This window comes from Argentina silus (assembly GCF_951799395.1).
Source record: "Argentina silus genome assembly, chromosome: 12".
In the NCBI taxonomy this organism is placed as follows: domain Eukaryota; kingdom Metazoa; phylum Chordata; class Actinopteri; order Argentiniformes; family Argentinidae; genus Argentina; species Argentina silus.
Window position 1 is genome coordinate 5,307,732 of NC_139666.1, and position 24,660 is coordinate 5,332,391.

At 43.3% G+C, this 24,660-nt stretch overlaps 1 protein-coding gene across 2 annotated transcripts; it reads left to right on the forward strand.

Moving 5' to 3' along the window:
- sestd1 (SEC14 and spectrin domains 1) lies at positions 1-24,252 on the forward strand. 2 transcript variants are annotated; one of them, XM_083681349.1, is made up of 19 exons: positions 1-124; positions 1,754-1,809; positions 2,033-2,110; positions 4,458-4,566; positions 6,113-6,203; positions 7,785-7,898; positions 12,216-12,329; positions 12,839-12,933; positions 13,401-13,456; positions 14,567-14,799; positions 16,584-16,706; positions 18,892-19,086; positions 19,526-19,640; positions 20,012-20,171; positions 20,584-20,665; positions 20,780-20,902; positions 21,456-21,647; positions 22,180-22,301; positions 22,536-24,252. In XM_083681349.1, the coding sequence occupies exons 3-19, from the start codon at positions 2,056-2,058 to the stop codon at positions 23,173-23,175; spliced, it is 2,619 nt and encodes an 872-aa protein (XP_083537475.1). In that variant the 5' UTR covers positions 1-124; positions 1,754-1,809; positions 2,033-2,055; the 3' UTR covers positions 23,176-24,252. The 2 variants fall into 2 exon arrangements, with proteins under 2 accessions (XP_083537475.1, XP_083537476.1); XM_083681350.1 differs by having other exon boundaries at positions 14,567-14,790.
- The last annotated feature ends 408 nt before the right edge of the window (positions 24,253-24,660 follow it).

Sequence of the window (24,660 nt, forward strand, 5' to 3'; positions counted from 1 at the left end):
CATTCAGGAGTGGATTTCGGTAAGGAACAATCGGGATATCTGTGAAACGGCAGCTGCGCTCGCTCCTTCTCGAGACAACATTCACTTCGTATTATGATCCAGAATTCGTTTTCTTTCGTCTGAGGTAAGGAATGTTATCCTCCATTCGTTACATTGTATAATTTTAATTTAAGCATTAATATAAATATGGTGGAGCGTCATTCAATCACAGAAATATAGGTCATTGTGTCTGCGCACTGCAACAGTGTAGCTGACTGCCCCCTCCCCAGTATACCAGTTGTTGGGAAAAAACCTCGTGTTACTAATGTAGTGAAGCACAGCTGCATATGACTATATTACGGCTGGGCAAATGTGTGGATATATTATCTATTTCATGCACAGATATCAAGAGTGTTGGTCTTTCGACATTTCGAAAATTGACATTTCGAACAGATTCGGCAAGCAGGCCTAGGTAGCTATTAGGTGCTTCGCTTTCAGGCTTTTGTCTCTAGTCTGGTGTCATAATGAATTTACAAATTACTGTTCATTTCTGCTCATGAGATTATTTGCGTTTAAGAATGGGAATGAAAGGTTTGAAAAGATCTATATGTAAACGTTTTCATTCTTACCCACCAGCCATGTTACTGCATTCCGTATGCATCGTGGCCATCGTGTCATTGAAAATGTCAGGAATAGCCTACTGTCCTCCTTCGATAGCAAATACAACTAGCTACATAATAAAACATTTATACGTCAGAGTCATTTAAATCGTAAATAATATGAAGTCGTCTGACACCACACAGTGTGACACAGGCTGTGACATTTTGGTGACAAATATTCTACTGCATAAGCTAAACCAATAGTTCCCATTACATTTATTTTCCCCTTGCCATAGTTTCTCGAGCAAGTTGGAAAGACTATGAAATGCCAAAGGGTGGTTCAGCGGGTCATGGCTGCTGCATTGCAATTTGCTAATGGTTTTCAAATGTTTTCTACTTTTGGCCAGCTACCATGTAAATATATCTGCAATCCTTGGAAGATATGCTGAGAACAGATTTTATGAGAAGGATATGGTGAACTGCAGTGGTTATGTATCATTACGCTCAATTGGACCAGCAGTACAGCTCACGTAAACCCCATAGGCCTAATTAATTCAGAGAAAAAGCTTATCGCTTTGTTTCAGGCCAATATTGCACCTAGATTCGGTGCTTGATTTTGTTCTTACAAAGTGATTCATTTCCCCAAGTAGTGAAGGCCTATCTGGAATATGTCCTTGCATTCTAAATGGATAACTATACTCCACATTTGTGAATGATTATTCAATAAACTCATTGACGTTGCCAGAGTAGATACACTTGAGTTATGGGGGTGGTTCAGAAATCACGCTCACATGATGAGTAACCTTACCTTACCTGAGACCTGAGTAGTTGCGTTAGCTCCCCCGGCTAATACCAAAGCGTTATATTTGCGAACTGAAGTACTATTGTGGCGTGCAGGGGACCCGGGTTTGAACCCCGTTGGTCATATTGGATGGGTTTCTGCTGAGAGCTAGCGTTATGGAGGTTGTATGTAGTCCAAGTTCGCCTGATCGAGTAACCTTGCCATAGAGCTGGTCCTGAACACTTGCATTAGCTCCCTGAGTTAATGCCATAAGGCTTTAGCTTAGTGGGCTGAGGCAGTGGTGTGGTGCACAGGAGAACTGTTTTCGAACCCCATCCTTCACACTTGACTAAAGTGAGTAAAATGACTTCTCCTTTTCATCTTCTTCTGACAGAACAACATGGGCCAAGAAGGAAACGTCTGAAAGAGGTACTTGAGATTCCGAGGAAGGTAAATCCTGTTGGTGTTTTATTGCCGTGAAGAAACAGGATGTTTGAATGTATGCTTACAAACCACATCAAACGTCTGTAAGCATCAAGATATGTGACGCTGGTAATGTTCTCCTATTTGGCTGTCATTACCCATTGAAGACTTAGCTTTGTCTAAGACCTTGTAATGATCATGTGCATCACCAGTATTGCTATATAACCTACAGTATTTATTAATGTTACAGATTGCAGCGTGGAACTTGCCAGTATGGACGCAACAAACATATTGCCCATTCTGAAGAAGAGACTGGCTTTTCTCTCAGGTAATATGTCCAAAACAGTCAAAGCTGTTTCTTTTTCATGTTGACGGAGATTGTTACCTTGGAATGCTGTGCAAAGTAAAACAATAGTTATACAGCACTTACAGCATTTTGTCTGATTTACTAGCTTATGCAATAAACTCAGCACTTTCTGTGCCTGTTGAACGAAGACCCTCTAGCAAAGACAGGGTTCAGCTGTGAGTATGATCTAGGAAGCGGCTGTGGAGTTGACTAAAAATTAACTAAAAAGTATGCAGGTTCATTTAGTGTCTCCTTGAACAAAGGACAGCTACTTTAGCCAGCCCAAGCATGACTAGGGAGAACGGATGAAGAGTGATTGAATTCTCTAAATGTGTCCCCTGATATAGTTACTGTACTTTGTTGTGTCACAATAGAGGTGACTTTTGCTTTGAGAGTTATACACATCTGTCTCTTAAATCCCACACAGCTGACCCAATGATGTCACATGCATGTAGTTTTGACCACAAATACAGGACTCTTTGTAATGAGACTTTAGTGGGCATTTTGATGTTCATCAAGTCTTTGATATTACTATATAGACTGATGGTGTTGACTTACAGTAGTTGCAGTCCATAATGTCAGGCTATTCCTCACTGTTTGGTTTCCGTTATGGGTAGGAATATGTGAACAAGGACAGAAATGATTAATGTGTACAAGGTCTGATGGGATCATTCAATTCTACTGACATGCTGATGAACAAATGCTCATTAGCTTAGGTCATATTGTGAAAATTTGATTTCTCAGGTCAAGGCAGCCAATTGACCCCCTCAGTTAATAGACTTTGTCCTAATCCATCCTAACACATTCCATTACATCCTTTTTTGGCAATACCGTTATTTGAGCATTTAGATATATTGCAGTGATTGAATCTTCACACAGCTGTGTGAGCGACCATCCATACAGTGTGTGATGAATGATGCAGTGTTCTTGAAATGTCCCCTTATGTTGTGCTTGGTGTGATGAAGCTTGCTCTCCTGGCAGTGTGTAGACCAGAGGTGAATTGTAACGGTGTCTGCTGTTCTGAACCTGTGACAGAATGAGGTTTCTCATCTTGTTGATGGCGCTGGTTTGAAGGTCAGGCAGGATTACATCAGAGGCTCACGAGATGCTGATTCTCAAAAAAACCTCTGAAGGTCTCCTTTATTGAGACATGGAGGGGGGGTGGGGGGACTCAATAGGAGGCCTGTGATGTTTACAATTGGTTCTGTTAACAAGTATTGATATAGAATAACTTCACTCTTGTTTGCTTTTGAGTGGGTTATGTTAAGGTTCAAACAAGTAGGCCTACACACACACACACACACAAAAGCAGGGTTTTCATTGGACACACACACAATCTTTCATTTAGATAAGGAGGGTTTTCACTGGACATTCAGTCTCCGATGTTTCTCATTCTGGCAACAGATTAGTCAATATTTATTAAGACAAAAATGGGGAAATACTGAAGCATGGGATGGAGGGATTGACCTTAGAAGATTAGTGTTCGAGAATAACAACAAACTAAAGGTCTCAAAAAAGCACCAGAATGTTTCAAACTAAGAACTTGGTTATCTTTTATTTAGCCAAGAGAAACAACCAGCTGCTTTTCATTCTCTTTTAATGTAGCTACGACGCTACAAATATCGCTGCAACTTTACCAAGGAGTTGTTGCCTTGACTTTAGCTCTGTGGTCAGTCTCTCTTGGTTGCTCAGAGCTCCCCTTATTATCCAATAATACGTGTTCTGAGTGGAGTTTGATGGGAGAGTGATGTAGAAGGAGCTTCTGAGTCAGAGAAAGAGAAAAAGGGAGTTCACTTCATCACTGCTGTGTGTTTACAATACGCCAGCTAGCCTCTCTTTACTAGCATATTCTTGCCAGGCCGAAGTTGGAATGTATGGGCCCCGACTTGCTCCGAAGCTCGTCTTATGACTGTTATTTTCCTACCCAGTCTGCTCTCCTCTCACACCATCTTGGTTTTTTAATGTTCTCTGAGGATTCATATTCCTTGTGGTCTCCTGTCCATAAACACTGTTGATCTGAAGGTTAAAGTTGCTTGAAAATTCCACCTGGCCGATCAGATTACAAGATTAGACAGCAGTTTCCTTTCATATCTATACAAGTTTCTAGGGCAAAGGGGCTTTTGGGTTGATTGATTCTGGGCAGGGCCTCGGTGTGTGAGTTCTCTTTAAACGCTGTGTATGTGTATATTCCGTTTTCTTACTGATACCTTGTGTGCATGTGCGTGATGTCTGTAGATTCACTGGTGTGTGTATTCTCTATAAATTCACTGGTACGTGGTATGTGTATATTCTCAGTGGATTCATGGTGTTCTGTGTGTTTGTCTCTCAGGAGGTAAGGACAGACGCAGTGGCCTGATCCTGACCATTCCACTATGTACAGAACAGACCAGCATGGAGGAGCTTAGCTCCACACTGGACTACCTGCTCAGCATCCCCAGGTCAGCCCCATATATATATATAAACCACATACTACGTGGTTAAAGAAGAGATTCTCAGCTTTTATTTGATGGTATTTGTGTACATATTGGTTTTATCATTCAGAAGTTACAACACCTTTTATGCATAGTCCCCCTGTTTCAGGGTACCTAAGAGTCATGGGACAGATTTATAAAATGTCCAAATTAAACACTTATGTGTAGTCTTTGGTTGACAATCCTTTACAATAACTGGCTGAAGACTGAGACTTTTTGGCCCTGAAAAACACTTGAGCAGGAAAGATGTTTATGTACACTTCAGAATACATTCTGCTGCTGCCGTCAGCAGTTACATCATCAATTAAGATATGACCATTATGAGTAACTGTTGTAAACCGGTTTGCACCTCGCAGTGAAGCCTCTGCAGTTCGGCTGGTGACGTGTTCTGCGGATGGTAGTCTTTGACACATTCACGCCTACCTCCTGGAGAGGTTTCCTGATCAGTGGGACAGTTGTCTTGGGTTTTTTCTTAGTTATGGTTAAACATTCTTCGGTCATCCACTGTAGAAGTTTGCCTTGGCCTACCAGCCCATTTGCGATTGCTAAATACTGGGACTATGTATAAAAAATGTTGAATGCTGAAACCAACATGTACACACATACCATCAAATAAAAGCTGAGAATCTCTACTTTAACCTCCACAGTAATTGTTTGCTTTCCAATACAAACTTTTGTGTAGAGCCAAAAGAAGAAAAAAATGCTTCACTGTCCTATTACTTATGCTGGGCACTGTATGTATGTATTATATATGATATGTTACACACACACACACACACACACACAACACATACACACACACAACACACATGCAGGTCTTCAGACTACGGATCTCACAATCCATCACTCACGTCGTTACTCTACACATCTTGATTTGGAGATACTGACCAATAATCTAATTACGTTGAGAGCCAGTGCGTTTTTACATCGTCTGCTTTAAGTCCTTAATGGCGTGCAAGTGGCGCTATCTCTTATGTTGCTGACGTTATATAATTCCCCTATTGATCTTCATGCCTCTAAAAGGGCTTTTGGCTTCACAGCTATGAAAGTGCCTTTCACAGCAAAAGGAGCCGCAATACCCTATGAAAGTCCATACGTCACAAACCGCATAATATAAATAATATAAATAAAACTGGAGACACCTTGTTATTTTTGGAGACAGACGGCAGCTGTACTATTGCTAGCTAAAGAGAGTCACAGCTGTAGCTAACTAGTTATTTATCGGGCAAACTTAGTCACTGTAATTAAGGGGCTAAACGGTTCACATATTTACCTTTGATTAAGTACCCGTCCGACTCGCTTTTGCTAACAATCGCAACACATGTCTCCAAAAACTATGAGGTGTCCCCTGGTAAGTGAACATTCTGCTGTTAATGACTTGTTGACTTTCATAGCGTATTGTACTCTCATTGGACTCTCAGGGTATTCTGGATCCTCTGTGTCAGGATTAATATAAAACATATTATTACAGGCACTCATATAATCATGTTTCTCTCCTGTCTTCTGTCTTCAGTGACAAGTGCAAGGCGAGAGGCTTCACTGTTATTGTGGATGGGAGGAAGTCACAGTGGAACATCGTCAAGACTGTGGTGCTGATGTTGCAGGTAGGAACAGAGACACAGCAATAACATTGACATTGCAGGTAGGAAAAAAGAGACAGCAACATAGATCTTACAGGTAGGAACAGAGACACTGCAACACTAATGTTGCAAGTAGGAACAAAGGCACAGCAACACTGATGTTGCAGGTAGGAACAAAGGCACAGCGTTGCTGTTGTTGCAGGTAGGAACAGAAACACAGGAACATCTGTGAACAGTGTTCTTATTCTCCTCCAGCTCTTTGTCACGTTCTGATTGCCAGGAGATGGTTAATGTGCTGCAGGTTGTTTGGTCCTCCGGGGGCCACTGATGTCCAACGTCTGCCTCTGAAACATCTGCTCCTCCTACTCCACTAATTAATCATCCCACTCATGAATATTCACAGAGAATAATGACGATCAGAGAGAGTCGTGGCTTTCAAGCAGTCCCTGCAAAGAGTTAAATGTACTGAACGTTTAATAACAAGGTTATTGGGAACAGATCATGTGAAAGTATTTTTATGTTCTCAGCTTTCCCCGGTCTTGCCCCGACAACAAAGCAGGCATTGCTACCATCTCCCTATCTAGCCTGTCAGAGTTAGCGAACGCACTGAGTCTGGTGAGCACTGCTCCTCTCCTGGCTATGTACAGCACAGATCATAGTTACTGCAATAAACTCCCATGTCTTTGACCTATATGAGTCATACTGTCAACTGTAGAGCTTACTGTTATTATCTCCATAGGATTGTAATGAATTCCACCATACATTGCTGCTGCAACGGTAAATAGACTTTTGTCACACGCAAACACTAAGCCAACGTTTGATCAACATTAAGCCAGCATGTCTGAGTCACACTGTCAAATGTAGGCCTTGTTATTATTCTCTCCCTAAAGGTGTAATATATTCCGCCATACATTGCCATTGCAACAGTAAATAGACCTTTGGCAAATGCATCAACATTAAGCCAACATTTGATCAACATTCATGAAGCGTGTCTGAGACATTTAGGATCTGAGTTGATCTTATTTGATGGTGGCTATAGATTGAGGACCTGGTTGTGTTGCTGCAGATTAAGGGGATTGTGGAACTGTGATTGGCAGATACAGTGCAGTATCTCCCCTCTATTCAGACCTCTGTGTAAAGTATTGGATGACGGTATAAAACGTTCTGTCTGACACACTAATCTCCCTGTCACTGGGGAAACTGCTGCTCTAAGCTGCTCCTAATTTCCAATGTGATGTGGAATACTCTGAACAGCAGAATTTCACTAGGAAATTTAAACTCACAGGATATTAAAAATCATCTAAATGTAGCTAATGCTTTATTTTATGGTCCCTCATTGACCAGGGTATATACTTAAAACTACTTGTTTACAGTGTAATTACACAGTTATTACCTAGGAAATACGTCTAGGTTCCTGGGGAATGTGTTGTGAAATGGGTCGTGTACCAATTCTTACCAGGAAGTTATTGAATAATATTCTGTAATGACCAGAAATATGCTTAGTCATATGTATTTTGTTTTGAATCACCACTTTGAGCCTATTGTAAACATTTCACTTTGAAAAACACATTTTATTCACACTTTCCCCTTGCCTTATTGTCCTAGAATGTGATCCCAGCAGAAGTGTCCTTGGTATGTGTTGTAAAGCCAGATGAATTCTGGGACAAGAAGGTCACCCATTTCTGTTTCTGGAAGGAGAAGGACAGGCTTGGCTTTGAGGTGAGTGTTTTCTCTCTCTCCCTCTCTTTCTTTATTAATCCATGCTGCGATCTTGAAGAAGAATAGGCGTGACTCTGGCTTCTCCTTTTATTTTTGTCATTTTTTTTTTTTTTTTAAAGTGGATTAATATTCTTCTAGTGGATTGTTTTGTTGCCTGGAAGCTGTGCTGTATCACATTAAGCATATGCCCAGAGGAAGTACTAACATCAACATGTTTTAGATCATTACACTTATTTTTGATCTGAAATGAAGTGTCCTGTCACTTGCAGCTGGTGAATAAACAAGATTTGTCGTAGAAGTAGTTAAATCACACGATGCACTTGAGTTATGGAACTAGATTTGGGTTATCAAATATTCATGCATCCTGTTCCATCTCAAACCCCCATAGGCTCTCAATAGTATCCTTCCCCACTTTTGAAAGGAATTGATTTTTTACAATGAGGGCACTCCTCAGGTTTCTGTCCGTTTCCACAGATGGGGGTTAGTTTATTCGTCAGAGACAGAAGCCCCCTCCCTACAGAGAGCGAGTGGCCGTAATGGAACTATATGAGGAGAAAACAGGCTAGTTTGACCTGACCAAAGTGTCTGCAAAATAATACTGTCATGTTGCCTGGCAACAGTAATGTAGATTTAGAGCAGAATCAGTCTGCAGTATGTTTCTAGGAGGACAGTAACTTCTGTGTGTGTGTGTGTGTGTGTGTGTGTGTGTGTGTGTGTGTGTGTGTGTGTGTGTGTGTGTGTGTGTGTGTGTGTGTGTGTGTCCTGAGTCTCATTTCTGAGGCTGTGCTGTAGAGGTCCTCTCTGTGGTTTTTGCTCCAACAGTTTCTGTGTTGATCTGGGCCAGAAGTCCCCTCCAGCCTGCCCTAGAACTCCGGTGTAAAACCAGATGGCTCCATTGGATAAGATGATTTGCTCCTCCGGTTATTGGGGTTAGGAATTAAATGGATGAGAAAGAGAAGTCTTGTTCATGGCTTGACCCACATTCATGTATTTATGGAGGATGGTTGGATCCGTCCGATGATACTATTGGGGTGCAATTGTATTGTATGGTGTGCTATGCTAGTCTTTTAAATTGTTGTCTCAGTGTTAAGAGTGTAGTCTTTACAATGTTGGCTTACCAGCTTCATAAGCTAAAAATCAACTGGCACAAGTTCTGGAGCAGCCATGAAACCTTTTCAAGAGATGTGAGATCTCGACACCTGCCACCTCCATCTCAAGGGACTGGCTTTTTAAAGGGACACACTTGCTGTCTGTTAATGCAGTGATCTCATTGTAAACAAAGCAACACTTATCAAGAGAGCTGTATCGCCACAACGACGGTCAACAATCATGGCACTGTAGTTTTACCCTTACACAACACATCCCACACTTTTTCTGAGGACACCAAGGGGTACATCTCAATAGTCTTAAGAGGCTTCCTCTCCTTGTCCCCTTCACCTTCATTGGCAAGTCAAAGCAATATGGTGGATGCCTACCACGTTGGTGCATCCACTTTCACCTATCCATTGATCCCATATCAGTGCAGATAAAGGGAAGGACACAAAAAGAAGATGCCACTATAATATTGAGTATATTGAGCCACTAGACTATTGAGATGCAGCCTGTGTTGAATAGTCACTGTTGAGAGGGACCGTGGCCTTGGACGCCATTTAAAAAAGATGGGTTTTTAAGTCGGAATGTCCCCATTCAGCTGTAATCTGATACAGAGCCGGATCTGTTTTCGCTTATGTGTGCTTTGTGCATTTCTATCGGTGGTTTGGCTGAAGTTAGGCGCAGTCTTCCATCCCAATTCAATGCATAACTATACCTTCAGGCTATGTTGTTTTCTCCCTTTTTAAGTTGATCTGGATGAAAACACAATAGCCAACAGTACAGCCTCATGTCACCCTCTGACCTTGTTTGTCATCCGTGCCACAGCAGATTGATTAAAAACCATGAATATTTATGAAGGTGGCTGTGCGTGGGGGTACTGTAGAGATGTTAGTAATACAAATTTGCACATGTACTATTCCCAGTGTAGTATGATGATGATGAAGTTTGTGTGTGTTTGTGTGTGTGTTTGCATGTGTTTGCATGGGACTAAAGGCTAAGCTTAACAGCTAAACAGAAGCATTCTCATGCCTCTATGCCACATTCTTTGAGTTTGGGCCTCGTGGTTTTCAGCAGTGCTGGTTCCCTTTTACCTTCAGGGACTAATTCAGACCTGGGAAACCAGGTGAGTCTGTGGAATCTGTGGCCAATTAGTGGCATTTAGCTACTTGATAGAAAAGAAAACATGCAGTACTAATCATATCTACAGGTATAGACTATGAGGCGTGAATTTGACTACCCCTCCTAAATGCAGTTGGGTCTCTGTGGTGTTCAGTGGGAGGCTGTTTAGCATCCCGAGGCTAACCTTGTGGATGTGTGAAAGCACTTGGAAGCCGTCCAACTCTCTGCTTAATGCTGAGGATGCGTTCAGGGTCAACATGTTTTTGCTGATCTAAAAAGAGTATGTCATTATGTCAGCTTAATGTTGATTAAACTCCAACCATCCAGATTGGGCTCGAGTGCTGAGAATTTGCGATACAGCAGGTTCACTGGTGTTTTGGTTTAATCTCTTATGTTTTTATGCCTGCTGCTTATCCTGATCGAGCCTTCTCTTTAATCTCCTCTGTGAGGGCAGCATCAGTAATGTGTCCGTGTACAGGTTAGGAAAAATGAGGTGCATATACAGTACTGGTCAAATAGTGATTTTTGTATTGCACATTCAAATGTGTGCACTTTCACTCTAAACAAATGTGTTTGCCTGCCACACAAACACACACACGCGCGCACACACATAAACACACACACACACACACACACTGCTGCCTTTACAACAACTTTGGTTTTCGATATGAGGCAGGCAGATTAGAATATGTCTTTAGGAAAATTGGGCTACAACAGAATAAGAGATTATGTTTTTTTGGGAGAATTTGCAGAAATTCTATTTTCCTCTGCGTCCCTCCCCAGTCCGTCTGCCAGATTGTGTTTAGTGTAGAGGTCAGGTCTAGCGTGTCCCTGGGGCTTGGAAGCTGTGCTCATCTGTACAGGCAGTTGTTGGCTCATATCCTCATGCTACAGCAGATAGAACCATAGCAAGGCTGTGTAAGGCCAGGGTGAGAGAGATAAGAACGCAAGACAGGCTAGCAAGACGATTGAGGCTGGCAAGACAGACGGCCAACAAAACACCGGAGGCTAGCAAGACAGGTTAGCATGACAGAGGATTCTAACACTGGAGCGAGCAAGGTAGGCTAGACAGGCTAGCAAGACATGGAGGCTAGCAAGACATGGAGGCTAGCAAGACATGGAGGCCAGCAAGACATAGAGGCTAGCAAGACATGGAGGCCAGCAAGACATGGAGGCCAGCAAGACATGGAGGTTAGCAAGACATGGAGGCTAGCAAGACATGGAGGCCAGCAAGACATGGAGGCCAGCAAGACATAGAGGCTAGCAAGACATGGAGGCTAGCAAGACATGGAGGCTAGCAAGACATGGAGGCCAGCAAGACATGGAGGCCAGCAAGATAGACAGAGGTCAGTAAGAAAGACAGTGGAGTGGAAGCCAATAAAATAGTGGAGGCTAGCAAGACAGACATTGTGGCTAACAACAGAAACATATATTTGCTCGGGTTGGAGAGACATTTCCACATAGGCCTCCCGTAGAAGTCTACCCAGAGTCTTGATGTGTTGTGGTGAGGTGGGGGCTTCATCCAGTGGGAGGAGCCATAGAATCCAGCTGTGTTTACATTGACCACGGTCTGTATGCTGAGTTGGTTTAACAGTTTCAGTGTATAGTCTGTTTGTAACCAACCAAGTTTCACTGGAAGAGATGAAATTATTGTTGAATCTGCTGTGGGGCCGGAATGGGGCCTAAAGTTAACCCAGTCTAACATGCCTAAAGCCTATTACACACTGTGGGGCCAACCCAAGCTGGGCTATCCTGTGCTGGACCTCATTCAGTACGTTCATATGGCCCATTACAACTTGGTTAGGGCAGGAGCTGAATTAAGACATTATGCATTACCACCACTGAATAGACGTATGTGATTGGACAACCTTAGGACTGCCTTCTCTCCACACATGCGGTTTAGACATTGCTACAGTTGCAGTTGACACGGGTATAGGCGGGCTGGCAGCACATACATTGTGGGGCCGTCTGACCACACTTTTAACAACCCCAACTGTGCTGAAAAATGCAATGTGAAAGGAAAACATCTGAACTAGCACTGCAGGGCTTGGTACGGCCCGATAGTCTGAAAACGTCTCAACTCTGTTCCCTTCTCCTGTGTTCCAGGTCATTCTGGTATCAGCCAATAAGCTGACCCGCTACATCGAGCCCTGTCAGCTGACTGATGAGTTTGGGGGAAGTTTGCTTTATGATCACATGGACTGGGTCAATAAAAGACTGGTAAACTACCTTTTGACCCACAGCTGCCGTTGAAGATGTTAATGATGAGCAATTCAGTAAAAACAATACCTTGCATGAAGAAATAACATGACACGTTAAAGTAGCTGGTGCTGCTCCTTCATATACTCCTTGATTAGGATTAATATGACTTAAATACATTTGAGAGTAGTAGAACTGTTCAACCTTATCATACCCAACCAGCTATTTGCATGTTAATATGCATTTTCTACATTGTATACATTTCGTTGGTGACCCTTCATGCAGAAATGTCTGATGGCTGCATTAAACCAGCAGTAATGTGCTTCATCCCATATTGTATAGCTTGATGACTCACACCCACTTACCGTGGCTACTCAGCAGAAACTATTAACTCAGGCCATAGGTTTTGCCAGCTACGCTCTTTACCTACAATCTCCAATCCGTTGTAGCTACTGTACAAAGCAATTCAAGAACCTACATAGGCTAACCAGACAGAATGTTACTCACACACGTTTGTTTTTTTCCCTCAGGTCTATGAGAAATTTACCAGGGAGTCCACATCTCTGCTAGATGAGCTAGTTGTCATTGTTGAAAGTGAGAAAAGCAGCCAATTAGACAAAGACAGGTAGGTCTTTGATAAGAATCATATTTACAGTGCCCTGTGTAGGTAATGGGACAGTGAAGCATTTGTACTTCTTTTGACTATATATTCAAAAGGTTTGAATTTGAAATCATGTAATTACTATGAGGTTAAAGTAGAGATGCTCAGCTTTTATTTGATGGTATTTGTGTACATATTGGTTTTACCATTTAGAAATGACAACATTTGTTATACATAGTCCCTCTATTTCAGGCCGCCATAAGTCATGCATAAGTCATATTAGTTATGCAGGCCACTGTAAGTATTCAATGTATTTATTTAGGCATATCCTGTAAACTGATCATTGAGTTTATCTTTAGGAAGGTTTGTTATATAGGTATTCTAGTTATTTATAGTTCTGCCTGTGTTTATTGATTTGCATAATCTGAATGTGCTGCTCAAAGGCTATTATCATGACTAATAAACATGGTTTCTTTCTATTTTTCTCCCAGACCACCAGATTGTAATTTTCTACCATCGCATGACCCTGAAACAGTTCTACAGACAGGTAAATATTGCAATTGAGTACTTTAAAATTGCATCGGTGTAGGAACACTAGGGAGCGGTTTCCCGGAAAAATCACACTTTCAGTAGAATTTTTAGTTTTGAATTAGGAGTAATCTAGGTCAGAGAATCCAGCCCTTCATAGTAGTGCACTGTGGTACACTGTCAATGAAATTTGATTGACGAGACTCAGAATGCTACAATTTCAACCACCGTTTAACAACAGTGTAGGCTACTGTGTCTCAGCAGCCAAGCTATTTTCCCACTCTGCCAAACCCCTTAGTAAACAGACTCCTCGCCATTTTATTTGCCAGCTAGCCGTGACTGTGTTACTTGAACGGTTTTACTACAGTGAAAATATTTACCCTGTTCTGGTTAGAGCGAGGGCCTAGTGGGGCCAATAATAGGAGCTTTGTCTGAATGGCGTCTCTGGTACAGCGCTTCCCACAGAAGAACTCCCTCCGTCGTCTCCGAACGCCTGAAGCTCAGAGCAGATGCCTTGCATAATGGAGACGTAGATGAGGCCTTTTGTCCTCTAGCCTCTTGTTTTGTGTTGTTACAGCCACAACAGAGGCTAGAGGATACACACAGGGAGGGTGTGTGTGTGTGTGTGTGTGTGTGTGTGTGTGTGTGTGTGTGTGTCAAGATGTGCATATGAGAGGAGTACTCCATCCTTTTAGTTGTATGTCATCAAGGAATGGACTTGAAATCAACTGTTATCTGTCATCGTATAAAGAAGTCTGTGCCGATGTAGGTAATATGAATAAATGAATAACAATTTCATTATTTCCCCTGGAGTACTCCATTATAATGCACCTCAGAGATGGGAAGCTATTCTGTTACTTTAATTCTTGACAAAGTGGAACTCACTGTCACCCACATCCAAGTTCGTCATCTCTCCCTTGCTTTGAAACTCCTCCTCATGAACATGTTTTTATTACTTCTAGTTGAATCTCTCTGTCCATCACTTCTCTCACTCACCATTTCCCTCACCCTCCCGGTCCCTCCCACCCTCTCTTTCCCTCTCCCCCCCTCCCCCCCTCCCCCCTTTCTCTATCCCTCATTCATAACCTCATCACTGTCACTCTTGTTCCCCTCTCCGTCTCTCCTCCAGGCCATGAGCTGTTGTCAGAGCTGCAGCAGCGGCGCTTCAATGGGTCAGAGGGTGGCGGCGGCGGCGGCGGAGGGGGCGGGGCCTGGTCGCCCATGGACGAGGAGCTGCTGGCCCAGCCCCAGGTCATGAAGCTGCTGGACTCGCTGAGGGAGCAGTACACCAAGTACCAGGAGGTGTGCCGGCAGCGCAGCAAACGCACGCAGCAGGAGGAGATCCAGACCAAGGTCATGCAGGTATACCGCACACACTGCCCTGTAACATGAGCATAGGAACAGCACACTGCCCTGTAACATGAGCATAGGAACAGCACACTGCCCTGTAACATGAGCATAGGAACAGCACACTGCCCTGTAACATGAGCATAGGAACAGCACACTGCCCTGTAACATGAGCATAGGAACAGCACACTGCCCTGTAACATGAGCATAGGAACAGCACACTGCCCTGTAACATGAGCATAGGAACAGCACACTGCCCTGTAACATGAGCATAGGAACAGCACACTGCCCTGTAACAGGAGCATAGGAACAGCACACACTGCCCTGTAACATGAGCATAGGAACAGCACACTGTCTAGAAACGAGCGTAGCGACAGACAGTACCACACGCGCCCATCGACACACTGTCCAGCGTGAGCGTAGTGACACACCACCGACACACTGCCCAATGACGTCAGCATTACACTGCCAAGCATGCCCACACTGCAGAATACCACCGACATCGCCCATTGTGATCGGCACTTCCTGCAGTTTCATGTAGAGCCACATGAGTTCATGAGGACTATTTTCCCAGACCCCAGTGGTGGTAGGGCTCTAGCATAGGAGGCTTCAACAGAGCGTGTCAGTGTTTGTGTATTGGCAACCAGGCTAGGCGTACATGACTGTCCATATGACTGACTAATACCAAACAGCAGCGGCATGGAATCCACCATCTAAGGTCAATACAGTGCATAGCCTACATTCCACTGGACTGAAAAGCTAACTTGCCACTGTTGACTTATTGTCTAAGGCAAGGTTACTGATCGCACAAGTCTAGGTCTGGGTTCACTTCCTCTTTGGCACTCACTTTCTGTAGCAATGACAATACTTAAATACTGCATCTCCCCTTAGCTAGTAGGTTTAACCATTGTAGCATGTCATAACATGCTAGCATACAACAGTTTTTCAATACAAAGTACCGTGGCTGATGACAATATTGTATCAGTGATCTAAAAGCACAGAGGCTGTGTTTGTAGGCATGCCCTCTCAGATTGTAAAGATCTAGTCTTGTTGGAAGGAGATGAACTGTGTGTTACCATAGTAATGAATATGTTGTGTGGTAGCCTGAAGGATTATGTTGGCTGGGGGAGTTTGGCCTAGTTCTTATCTGCTGTGAGGAATGGTTGTAGGGGGAACCTTTGTTAGCTGTGTTGCTCTGAGCTATAGGAGAGATGGGGGGGGGGGGGGAATTGCCTTGCACGCTAAATACAGGCTAGATAATGCTGAAGAAAAAACGCTCACTGAAACTTAACGCTGACATTTTCTTATTATGATTATTGTTTAATTATTAGTCACCTCTTATGGTCATCATTACATGTTGCTCTGATTTATTTGGACCAGACATTAAATTTATGTTCTCACGTCATTGGATGTGTGATTTTAGTTTCAACCATTGGAGTATCCAGTTGGATCACCTTACTGTGCACACTGTTGCTCATGCAATGCAATTTATTATGATAGATGGTTACTTAATTGGTAACTTGGCGAAGTTGTGTTACTCTGTTTACACAAAAAGTATTCTATCCCAATTCCATGCTGATTTAACTCTCTCTAGTCAGGGACCTCCCATGTGGACGATATGTGATTGGCAGTGGAGGCTGGTGGAGGTAGAAATCCACTGGTGATTGGTGAGCCTAGGGCCTCCCATATACCCGGGAGGTATCTCATTGGTAGGACTGGGGGCTCCCATATACCCGGGAGGTGTCTGATTGGTGGGCCTGGGTCAGTATGTTAATGATATTACGGTTGTTGCTGCGCAGGTTGTGAATTGGCTGGAGGGGCCTGGCACCGAGCAGCTCCGGACACAGTGGGGGATCGGAGATTCCATTAGAGCCTCCCAGGCCCTGCAGCAAAAACATGAGGAGATCGAGAGCCAGCACAGCGTAAGGACAAGACCCATCCTCCTCTCCTCTTGCAACACTCCGATGTTCACCAACTCGGCCTCTCGCAACAGTCTGTGTTCACCAACTCAGCTTGTCGCAACAGTCTGTGTTCACCAACCCATCCTCTCACCACTCACCCTGAATCCTAAATCAGCCTCTAGCCACATCCTACCCTACTGAGGCACTTGTGTTGGTGAGAGACGATTGGATAGGTGTCAACTAATCATGTTGTGCACTCCTATCCAATCCTTTCAGGTCTAGTATTTATAAAAACCATTGCAAATTGCCTTGCAAAATGTCAGAAAAGCCACAGCAAAATCAAGTGTTTTTGGCCATTTTTCACATAAAAAACACAGCAAAATCCTGGAGGGACTGTCTTACAGTACAACACTACTCATCCGCAGTCCTAGATAAAACTGAGACTGCTTTCTGGGGAGCTAATGCAGCAGTTCTCTCCACATCTCTCTCTGCAGTAGTCACTTGACTGCAGAACAATCGTCAAGCACCATAATTAGGTCACTGAATATGATTATGGATTTGAATTGTTCTGAAGAATCTGTTAGAAGGAGAAGACTCACTGTGGCTGCTTTTTCATCAGCCTGTGCAGAGGGAAAGCAGATAAGGGACAATGAGCTGGGTTTAAGAGGGAGTGAACCAGATTGAATCAGGTAAATGAAGTGAATATGGTTCAAATGCTAACATTTGACCAAGCTAAATAATTAATCGCTTACTTAAAATAAAATGGGGTAGAGAGGCTTCAGAGCACAGATGTGAGATGAACAGCTTTTTTGTATTATCTCATTTCCTCCTATCCTCCATGTCTTAGAGGAATACACTCAAAATGATTCTGAGTAAAGTACTCTTTTAAACCAAGCTCATTTTTTCCTGCCGAGTCACCAGAGTTTGGGTCAGATCAGGAAGTGACCACACTTGCAGCTGTGGGGTGGGACTCCTGTTTCCCCTGGATGAGTTGACATGCAGTACATGTAGCAGACTCTAATGAATCATTGGCTTGGGCTTGAGTGTGCCCTGGTGACTGAAGAAGTCTTGTAATGGAGACTGAGAATGATTTGGCCATGTGGTGTCAAACTCAAATCAAATGTATTTTTGTAATATATTTCATACACAGATGCAATACAATGCGTTTTACAGGAAGAAAAATGGAAAAGAGGAAGAAAATAATAACACATGAGGGTAATAAAGGCAGGATAACGAGGAGTCAATTACACACTGTGTGGATTAGGATGTCACTACCAACTCAGCAAATTTCATAAATAAATAAATAAATAAGCTCTTCAGTAGGAATAATTATTGATCCTCATCTTACTAGCAAGTGTTTACCAATAAATAACACAACATTAAGTTTAGAGAAAGTCTTATTGACGTGTCATACCACATACCACCAAGGAATTCTTGACAACCAAATTATAAAAAAGAACATTTGTTGACATTGTTAGTGCAAAAAACAGTATGCTGGGATGTTCATGCACAAAGTATAGCAAATGTGTGCGTGTAATGATGGTGTTTTTTTTTTTTTTTTTTTGCGATGATTCGGCCTGAAGCTTGCTGTTTTAGCCGTTAAAAGTTGACTCCTCAAACAACCGGAAGAGTGTGGATGTCCTTGTTAATGCAGACCTCCAGTGTTCTACACACCCTGCGACACCTTGGAGTTCTGCAGTGTTAATACGCCACGTACTTATAGTGCCCTCAAAATGCTCCCTCACAGGCTGCAACATGCAACTTTGTGACAGGCTTATTCAGCTATTGTCACTTCATTGGCACAACTTTCCCCGGGGCAATGTCTCTAGCAGCCAGGAAGGCCATGAATATTTCCCGGGAGTTCACAACGTTGCTGCTCTAATCCCTATGCCAAATCTGCTATGTAGATTCCTCCAGTTCAAGTATAATGTATTTATTCTAGAATTAAATGACAAATTGAATATGCCAACATTGGGATACTGTTACTATTTTCCATTTAACCAACAGATGCATTCTCTTGTAAAGAAGTAGTCTTTCATATGAAAGAAAAGTAGCTAGTTGTAGCTAATGATTAATGCATAGCTTGGATCGCAGTTTTAGATCAATCAGATCACATTTCTCCGAACCCATTTTATAACATGTTAGATTAGAAATGTATATTATGTTTTCTATGTATATAATGTGTTCAATATTGATTGTATCCCAGGAGTGGTTTGCTGTGTACGTGGAGCTGAATCAGCAGATCGCTGCGTTGCTGAGCGCAGGTGACGAGGAGGACCTGGTGGAGTTGAAGGGGCTTCAGCAACAGCTGAGTGACGTGTGCTACAGACAGGCCAGCCAGCTGGAGTCCAGGCAGAATGTACTGCAGTCGGCCCACGAGTTCCATGGGATAGCCCAGGACGTAAGGAATTGAATTTAGAAAAAAACAAACTGAAGGTGTCTCTTGGACAATGGCAAAGAGCATTTATTAAAAGGCATGCAGAGATCACCTCTTCTTTTTCTTTTTTTTTTACACTTTATTTAACTTCCTCCCATTGAGATGAGGGCATGTGGCATATTGTGTGTTTCTTTTGTTCTGTGATGGAGTCCCATTCAACTTCTCTTTGGCCAGGGTATTGTGAAAATCAATTAATTCAGTGCGCTCCTGTAGATCTTTACAGGGTCTAAGCACTATGGCGGGAAATTCCACCCAGACTATCAAAGGCAAAGTGAAACTACTTAAACCAGTGAGATGCTGTAAGATCTGCAGGAGTGTACTGATCGGGGTATAGGGAGGGACTAGGGTCAGATTTGGTCAGCACCAGTTGCAAACGTACTGATGGCCCAGTTTGCCTCCCCAGCTGTCACAGCAACTGGACGGGCTACTGGGCATGCTCTGCGCAGACGTTGCCCCTGCTGACGGGGCGGCCATCCAGCAGACCCTCAAACATCTGGAGGAGAAACTCAAGAGCGTGGGTGAGCATGAGGAGCACTCATTATCAATCATCATGTCACGATGTAACGCAGGCCGCAATTCAATTCACTGCAGCACGTTGGGTGTGAGAGAAGGGCTTTCTTATACATTAAATTCACTGTTGTTATAATTAGATAGCAGGAAAGAGGGAACAAGAACAACTTATGATTCCTCTTGTGCAACAATAACGAAAGTGTGGATTCATGTGCTCCTCAACAAAGTTCAAGTCTACTGAATTTCAACTTGAACATCTGGATTTTTTAAACTTGAATTAAGGCCTATTATTATGGCCTATTTGAGTGGATAACTGTAATAGCGATGTTTTGAAAGTCCAGGAGTTAAGGAGTGGTGTTTCCGATGTTCTCCTGTCCAGAGGGAGCCCTGCAGGGTCTGAGAGAGAAAGGCCAGGTGCTGATGGATCAGATGTCCAACCAGACCTCTTGGTCCTACGGGAAGGACGTCCCGGTAGAGAATAAAGACAACATCGACCACATCCAGGGTGTCATGGAGGACATGCAGCTTCGCAAACAAAGGTTGGTTAATGTTTCGCTAGTACTTTTCATTTATACTTTTTCTTGATCTTGTCTCTACTGGTATTTTCCTGTAAGTTGTATGGTAACAATGGGTACTTTGGTCCTTACTTTGGTCCTGTGGTGCCTAATGGAAGTTGGTTGGTTTAATAAATACAGAAGAACAAACAAGTAATGAATAGGTTATTATTGTACAATTACCATTTGACCACTGTAACCACCTGGTAATTTATGGGTCAAACGTATAATGAAGTCAAATCTATGTTTCTTTACATAATTTAAGACCACAGGCCATTAGGTGGCACTGGGAGTTTTAAGACATGAAGAATTAAGTACATACTCAGGCAGTATGCAAGTATTTAGTATGTAGTACCCGACTCTGAATATTTGATTGACTGTGTTTTGCCCTGTGTAGATGTGAGGACATGGTGGACGTTCGGAGACTGAAGATGCTTCAGATGGTCCAGCTCTTCAAATGTGAGGAGGACGCTTCTCAGGTCAGTAGGCCTCTCTCTGGTCTGATCAGTGTATCAGGGTCTCCCTGCATCCTAGATCACCTCCCAGCAGAAGAAACAGCCATATTGTGACCTCATGCCTGTCTTCCTCCCCAGGCTGTGGAGTGGTTGGGTGAGCTCCTGGAAGCTCTCCTGAAGACACACATCCGACTGGGTGACGACGCGCAGGAAACCAAAGTGCTGCTTGAGAAACATAAGAAGTTTCTGGACGTGGCGCAGGTACAGCACAGGCGTGGAGTTAGAATGCATGGCCAATACAAAATTTAATTCTAATTGTGCTGGTGAGGAAATTGGAACTTCTCTCTCTCTCTCTCCTTATGGTATATCTTGATGTAAATTAATTGTTGGATCTGATGGGAAAAGTAGTCAATGTTATTTAAAGCAGTTTAATACCGTCTCAAACATCATCATTTCGCGTGCAGCTGCATCATAGCTAGTGAGGTCTGTGTTTTCTTCCTAAAAAAGTCTCATACCACGTTAAAACACTTAAGACAAGAGTTTTTGCACTCCAACCCTGCTGTACTATGCCAGTGATTCTCAGAGAGTAGCTTGCGCTAGCTCTTGCGCTAGCCTCAAATGGGAAATTTGGAACATCAGCGAGATATAAGCAATATATCATGACTCAGAGGTAATTTTAAAATGCGATTATTTTTTTTTACTATTGAATAAAGAAAACTACAGGGTCAATTCCGCCGAAACCTCCATTAAGCAAGAGATCTCCGTGGTGTTGAATCATTGCCAATGCTTATGTTTGGTTCCTTTGGGGTTTCAGAGCACCTATGACTATGGCAGACAGCTGCTTCAGGCTACGGTGGTGCTGTGCCAGTCTCTGCGCTGTACCACGCGCTCCTCTGGCGACACGCTGCCGCGCCTCAACCGGGTGTGGAAGCAGTTCACAGTCACCTCAGAGGAGAGGGTCCACCGGCTAGAGATGGCAGCCTCCTTCCACACCGCAGCTGACAAGGTGGGCAGAGGGACAGTAACAACACTGGATGACACACACACACACACACACACACACACACACACACAAACACACAAACAAGCAATGGTGTGGTTTCCCGGACACAGATTAAGCCTTATCCGGGACTAGAAAGCATTTTCAAAGGAGACTCCAGACCTGAGATCTATTTAGCTGTGCTTGATTGAGTTTTATTGGTGCAATGAAACCATTGGAATAGTCTCTAGTGCAAACCCTGCTCATCTGGTGCTCCAGACAGGCTCAAGCAAACGCTTGAAGAACGTATTTCTAATCCTGCTGCTACAGTGTTTGGGTACCAAAGCGGCATTTTACAGTTTAAAAAAAAATAATAATAAGACCAACATTTATCAGGTCCCAAAATATCATACAAGATTGCTAATTTAATATATTTTTTTCCTATGAGTTTCTTATGCACACAAATAATGATATTTTGGCAGGGAATATGCTAGAAATAATTTTTGAGTAAAATACCCCTTTAAAATGGTCCCATTTGATCCTGTGTGTGTGGTGTCAGGTGCTGAAAGAGGGTGTGGAGCAGACGGACCTGGTGGTGGAGATGGAGGTGTATGAGGAGGTGGAGGTGGTGGGGAAGGCTCTGTTAGACAGACTCACAGTCCCTGTTATCTTCCCAGACGGGTAAGAATCTTACTGTCACATGGTTTTACCCTCCCAGGAGCCTGCGTTATAGGTTCATATATCAATAATAACTGTTACAGTAAATTACTGTTTTTTTGTTTTGCAAATGAAGAGCAAGTTGGCACATCATATAAAAAGTGCTCTCGTCCTTGCTCCTCATTTGCCAATCCCAAAAACGTACAGTTTTTAACCCCTTTTTGTGAACATCATTGAACCCCCCCCCCCCCCCCCCAGGAGTGAGCAGTACTTTGGCAGTCCCGGGGATATGGCCTCCTCTGCAGAGCACATCAGAGACAGGATGAAGCTGGTGGAGGGGAGGGAACTACTGCAGGAGGAGGAGAGGCTACAGCTGCACCTGCAGGAGGATGAGAGGCTGAAGCTGCACCTGGAAGAGCAGATGCAGCAGCAGCAGCAGCACCTGCAAGAGCAGATGCAGCAGCAGCAGCAGCAGCCACTAGAAGAGGAGATGCATCATCAGCAGCAGCAGCACCTGCAAGAGGAGATGCATCAGCAGCAGCACCTGCAAGAGGAGATGCATCATCAGCAGCAGCAGCACCTGCAAGAGGAGATGCATCAGCAGCAGCAGCCACTAGAAGAGGAGATGCATCAGCAGCAGCAGCACCTGCAAGAGGAGATGCATCACCAGCAGCAGCACCACCTGCAAGAGGAGCTGCATCATCAGCAGCCTCTAGAAGAGGAGATGCAGCAGCCGCTAGAAGAGGAGATGCAGCAGCAGCAGCAGCAGCACCACCTGCAAGAGGAGATGCATCATCAGCAGCCGCTAGAAGAGGAGGAGGAGGAGGAGGAGGAGGAAGTGGAGGAGGAGCTCCAGGAAGAGGAACTAGAGACGGAGCTCTCACAGGAAGAGAGCTAGTGGACTGTCCCTCCTTTTGTAGCAGCCAGGACAGGCAGTCAGGACTGGAACATCCATCCCCCCTTACTCACCCAGTCCTTTCAACCCAGCACCTGACTGTCATGTGCTTCCCAAACTATGTCTGTCTGTCTGTCTGCTCCACAAGCCTGACTGTCAGTCTGTCTGTAGTTGCTGCTGCCGCGTTGCGTTCCTCCCATCTCAGTTGTTACTCCGCCTTTGCCAAGCCAGTTCAACTTAGCCCCTTAGAGCAGTTAAAGATAGAATGCTGCCCGGCTCCATTACATTAGCTTACAGTACATGGAGAAGGAGGGGAAATTGAAAGGCAAGACTTACATTGAGCAACGCTGGTCCCTTAAAGCTTTACCTTGCCTGTCGCCTGTCCCTCCTACACAGGTGACTCCAGCTTACGTGGTGCTACTAAACCTCCAGAATGTACAGAAGGCACCGTTTCTCTCTCCTTGTTTTTACTGGGTGCTGTAGAGTTTTTAGGCCTCCGTCAAACTGCCTCCGTTTGACTATAAGCAATGTATTTTGTATTTTCCTTCTGTTGCTTTTTATCTGCAATACCTAAAGTGGTTTCTGAAAGAACAAGAAGAAGAAGAAAAAAAAAAAAGATTAAGAAAAAGTATGTGCCAATATGAACACCCATTCTATATGCCTTTGAATTTGGCACAAACTGCCCAGCGGACTGGCACATGTATATGGACTCAATATTGTGCAGTTATCGGTGCCAGTCAAGCAGCTTTTAAAACATGCTTAGATGGCTGTGTCATTGTATGCATAAAGGTCAGATGTAAAAACAGAGCTTTGTTAAAAAACAAGATTAAAAAGTGATAGATCTAGAGCTTTGTTTTTAATAATGATGTGAATTATGCTTCATCACTCCATGATTGCCATTCTAGTGTATACATGCAGCAATTGCATCTTGAGGCATGCTATTGAAATATTAATTCTATATTTATTTTGGTTTTGTATATTGGTATTTTACATACCAGTGAAAGTCATTATGTTTCTGCCATTTTAGGTTTGTCAGGCTACTCATGTACTTCCTGAACATCTGGATCCTACAAAATAAACAAGCAAGCATTTGAAAGATGTTTCTGAAAGTGTTTTGTCTTTTTATCAGTCAACATTGTTTTAGGACATTGAATAATATACACATGCATAAAACACAGAAACATACATGTATGATACACAAATGTTGCCAAATTTGTAAAAGGAGGTATTGTACAAGAAGTGTGTTTCTGAGTGGTCCCTACCAACTTAATACATATAAAAAGATATGATGTCATATGTCATATTTGAAATAGATGATATATCTTACACAATAGTATTACTGTGCCTGCTCATTTTAGATCAATCAGGAAATATTATGTTCAGCAAGCTAAGCTGCTCTAGAGTTTCCTAGCTGTATATACTGAGAGACCATGTTCACACACCAGATGGCGCTAATTAGCCATTTCCCCCCCAGACACATGAGCTACA

Coding starts and splice junctions, on each gene's coding strand:
- sestd1 (XM_083681349.1), top strand. CDS start 2,056: ATGGACGCAACAAACATATTGCCCATTCTGAAGAAGAGACTGGCTTTT. Junction 13,457..14,566: donor TGAAACAGTTCTACAGACAG/GTAAATATTGCA, acceptor TCTCTCCTCCAG/GCCATGAGCTGTTGTCAGAG. Junction 21,648..22,179: donor TCCACACCGCAGCTGACAAG/GTGGGCAGAGGG, acceptor GTGTGGTGTCAG/GTGCTGAAAGAGGGTGTGGA.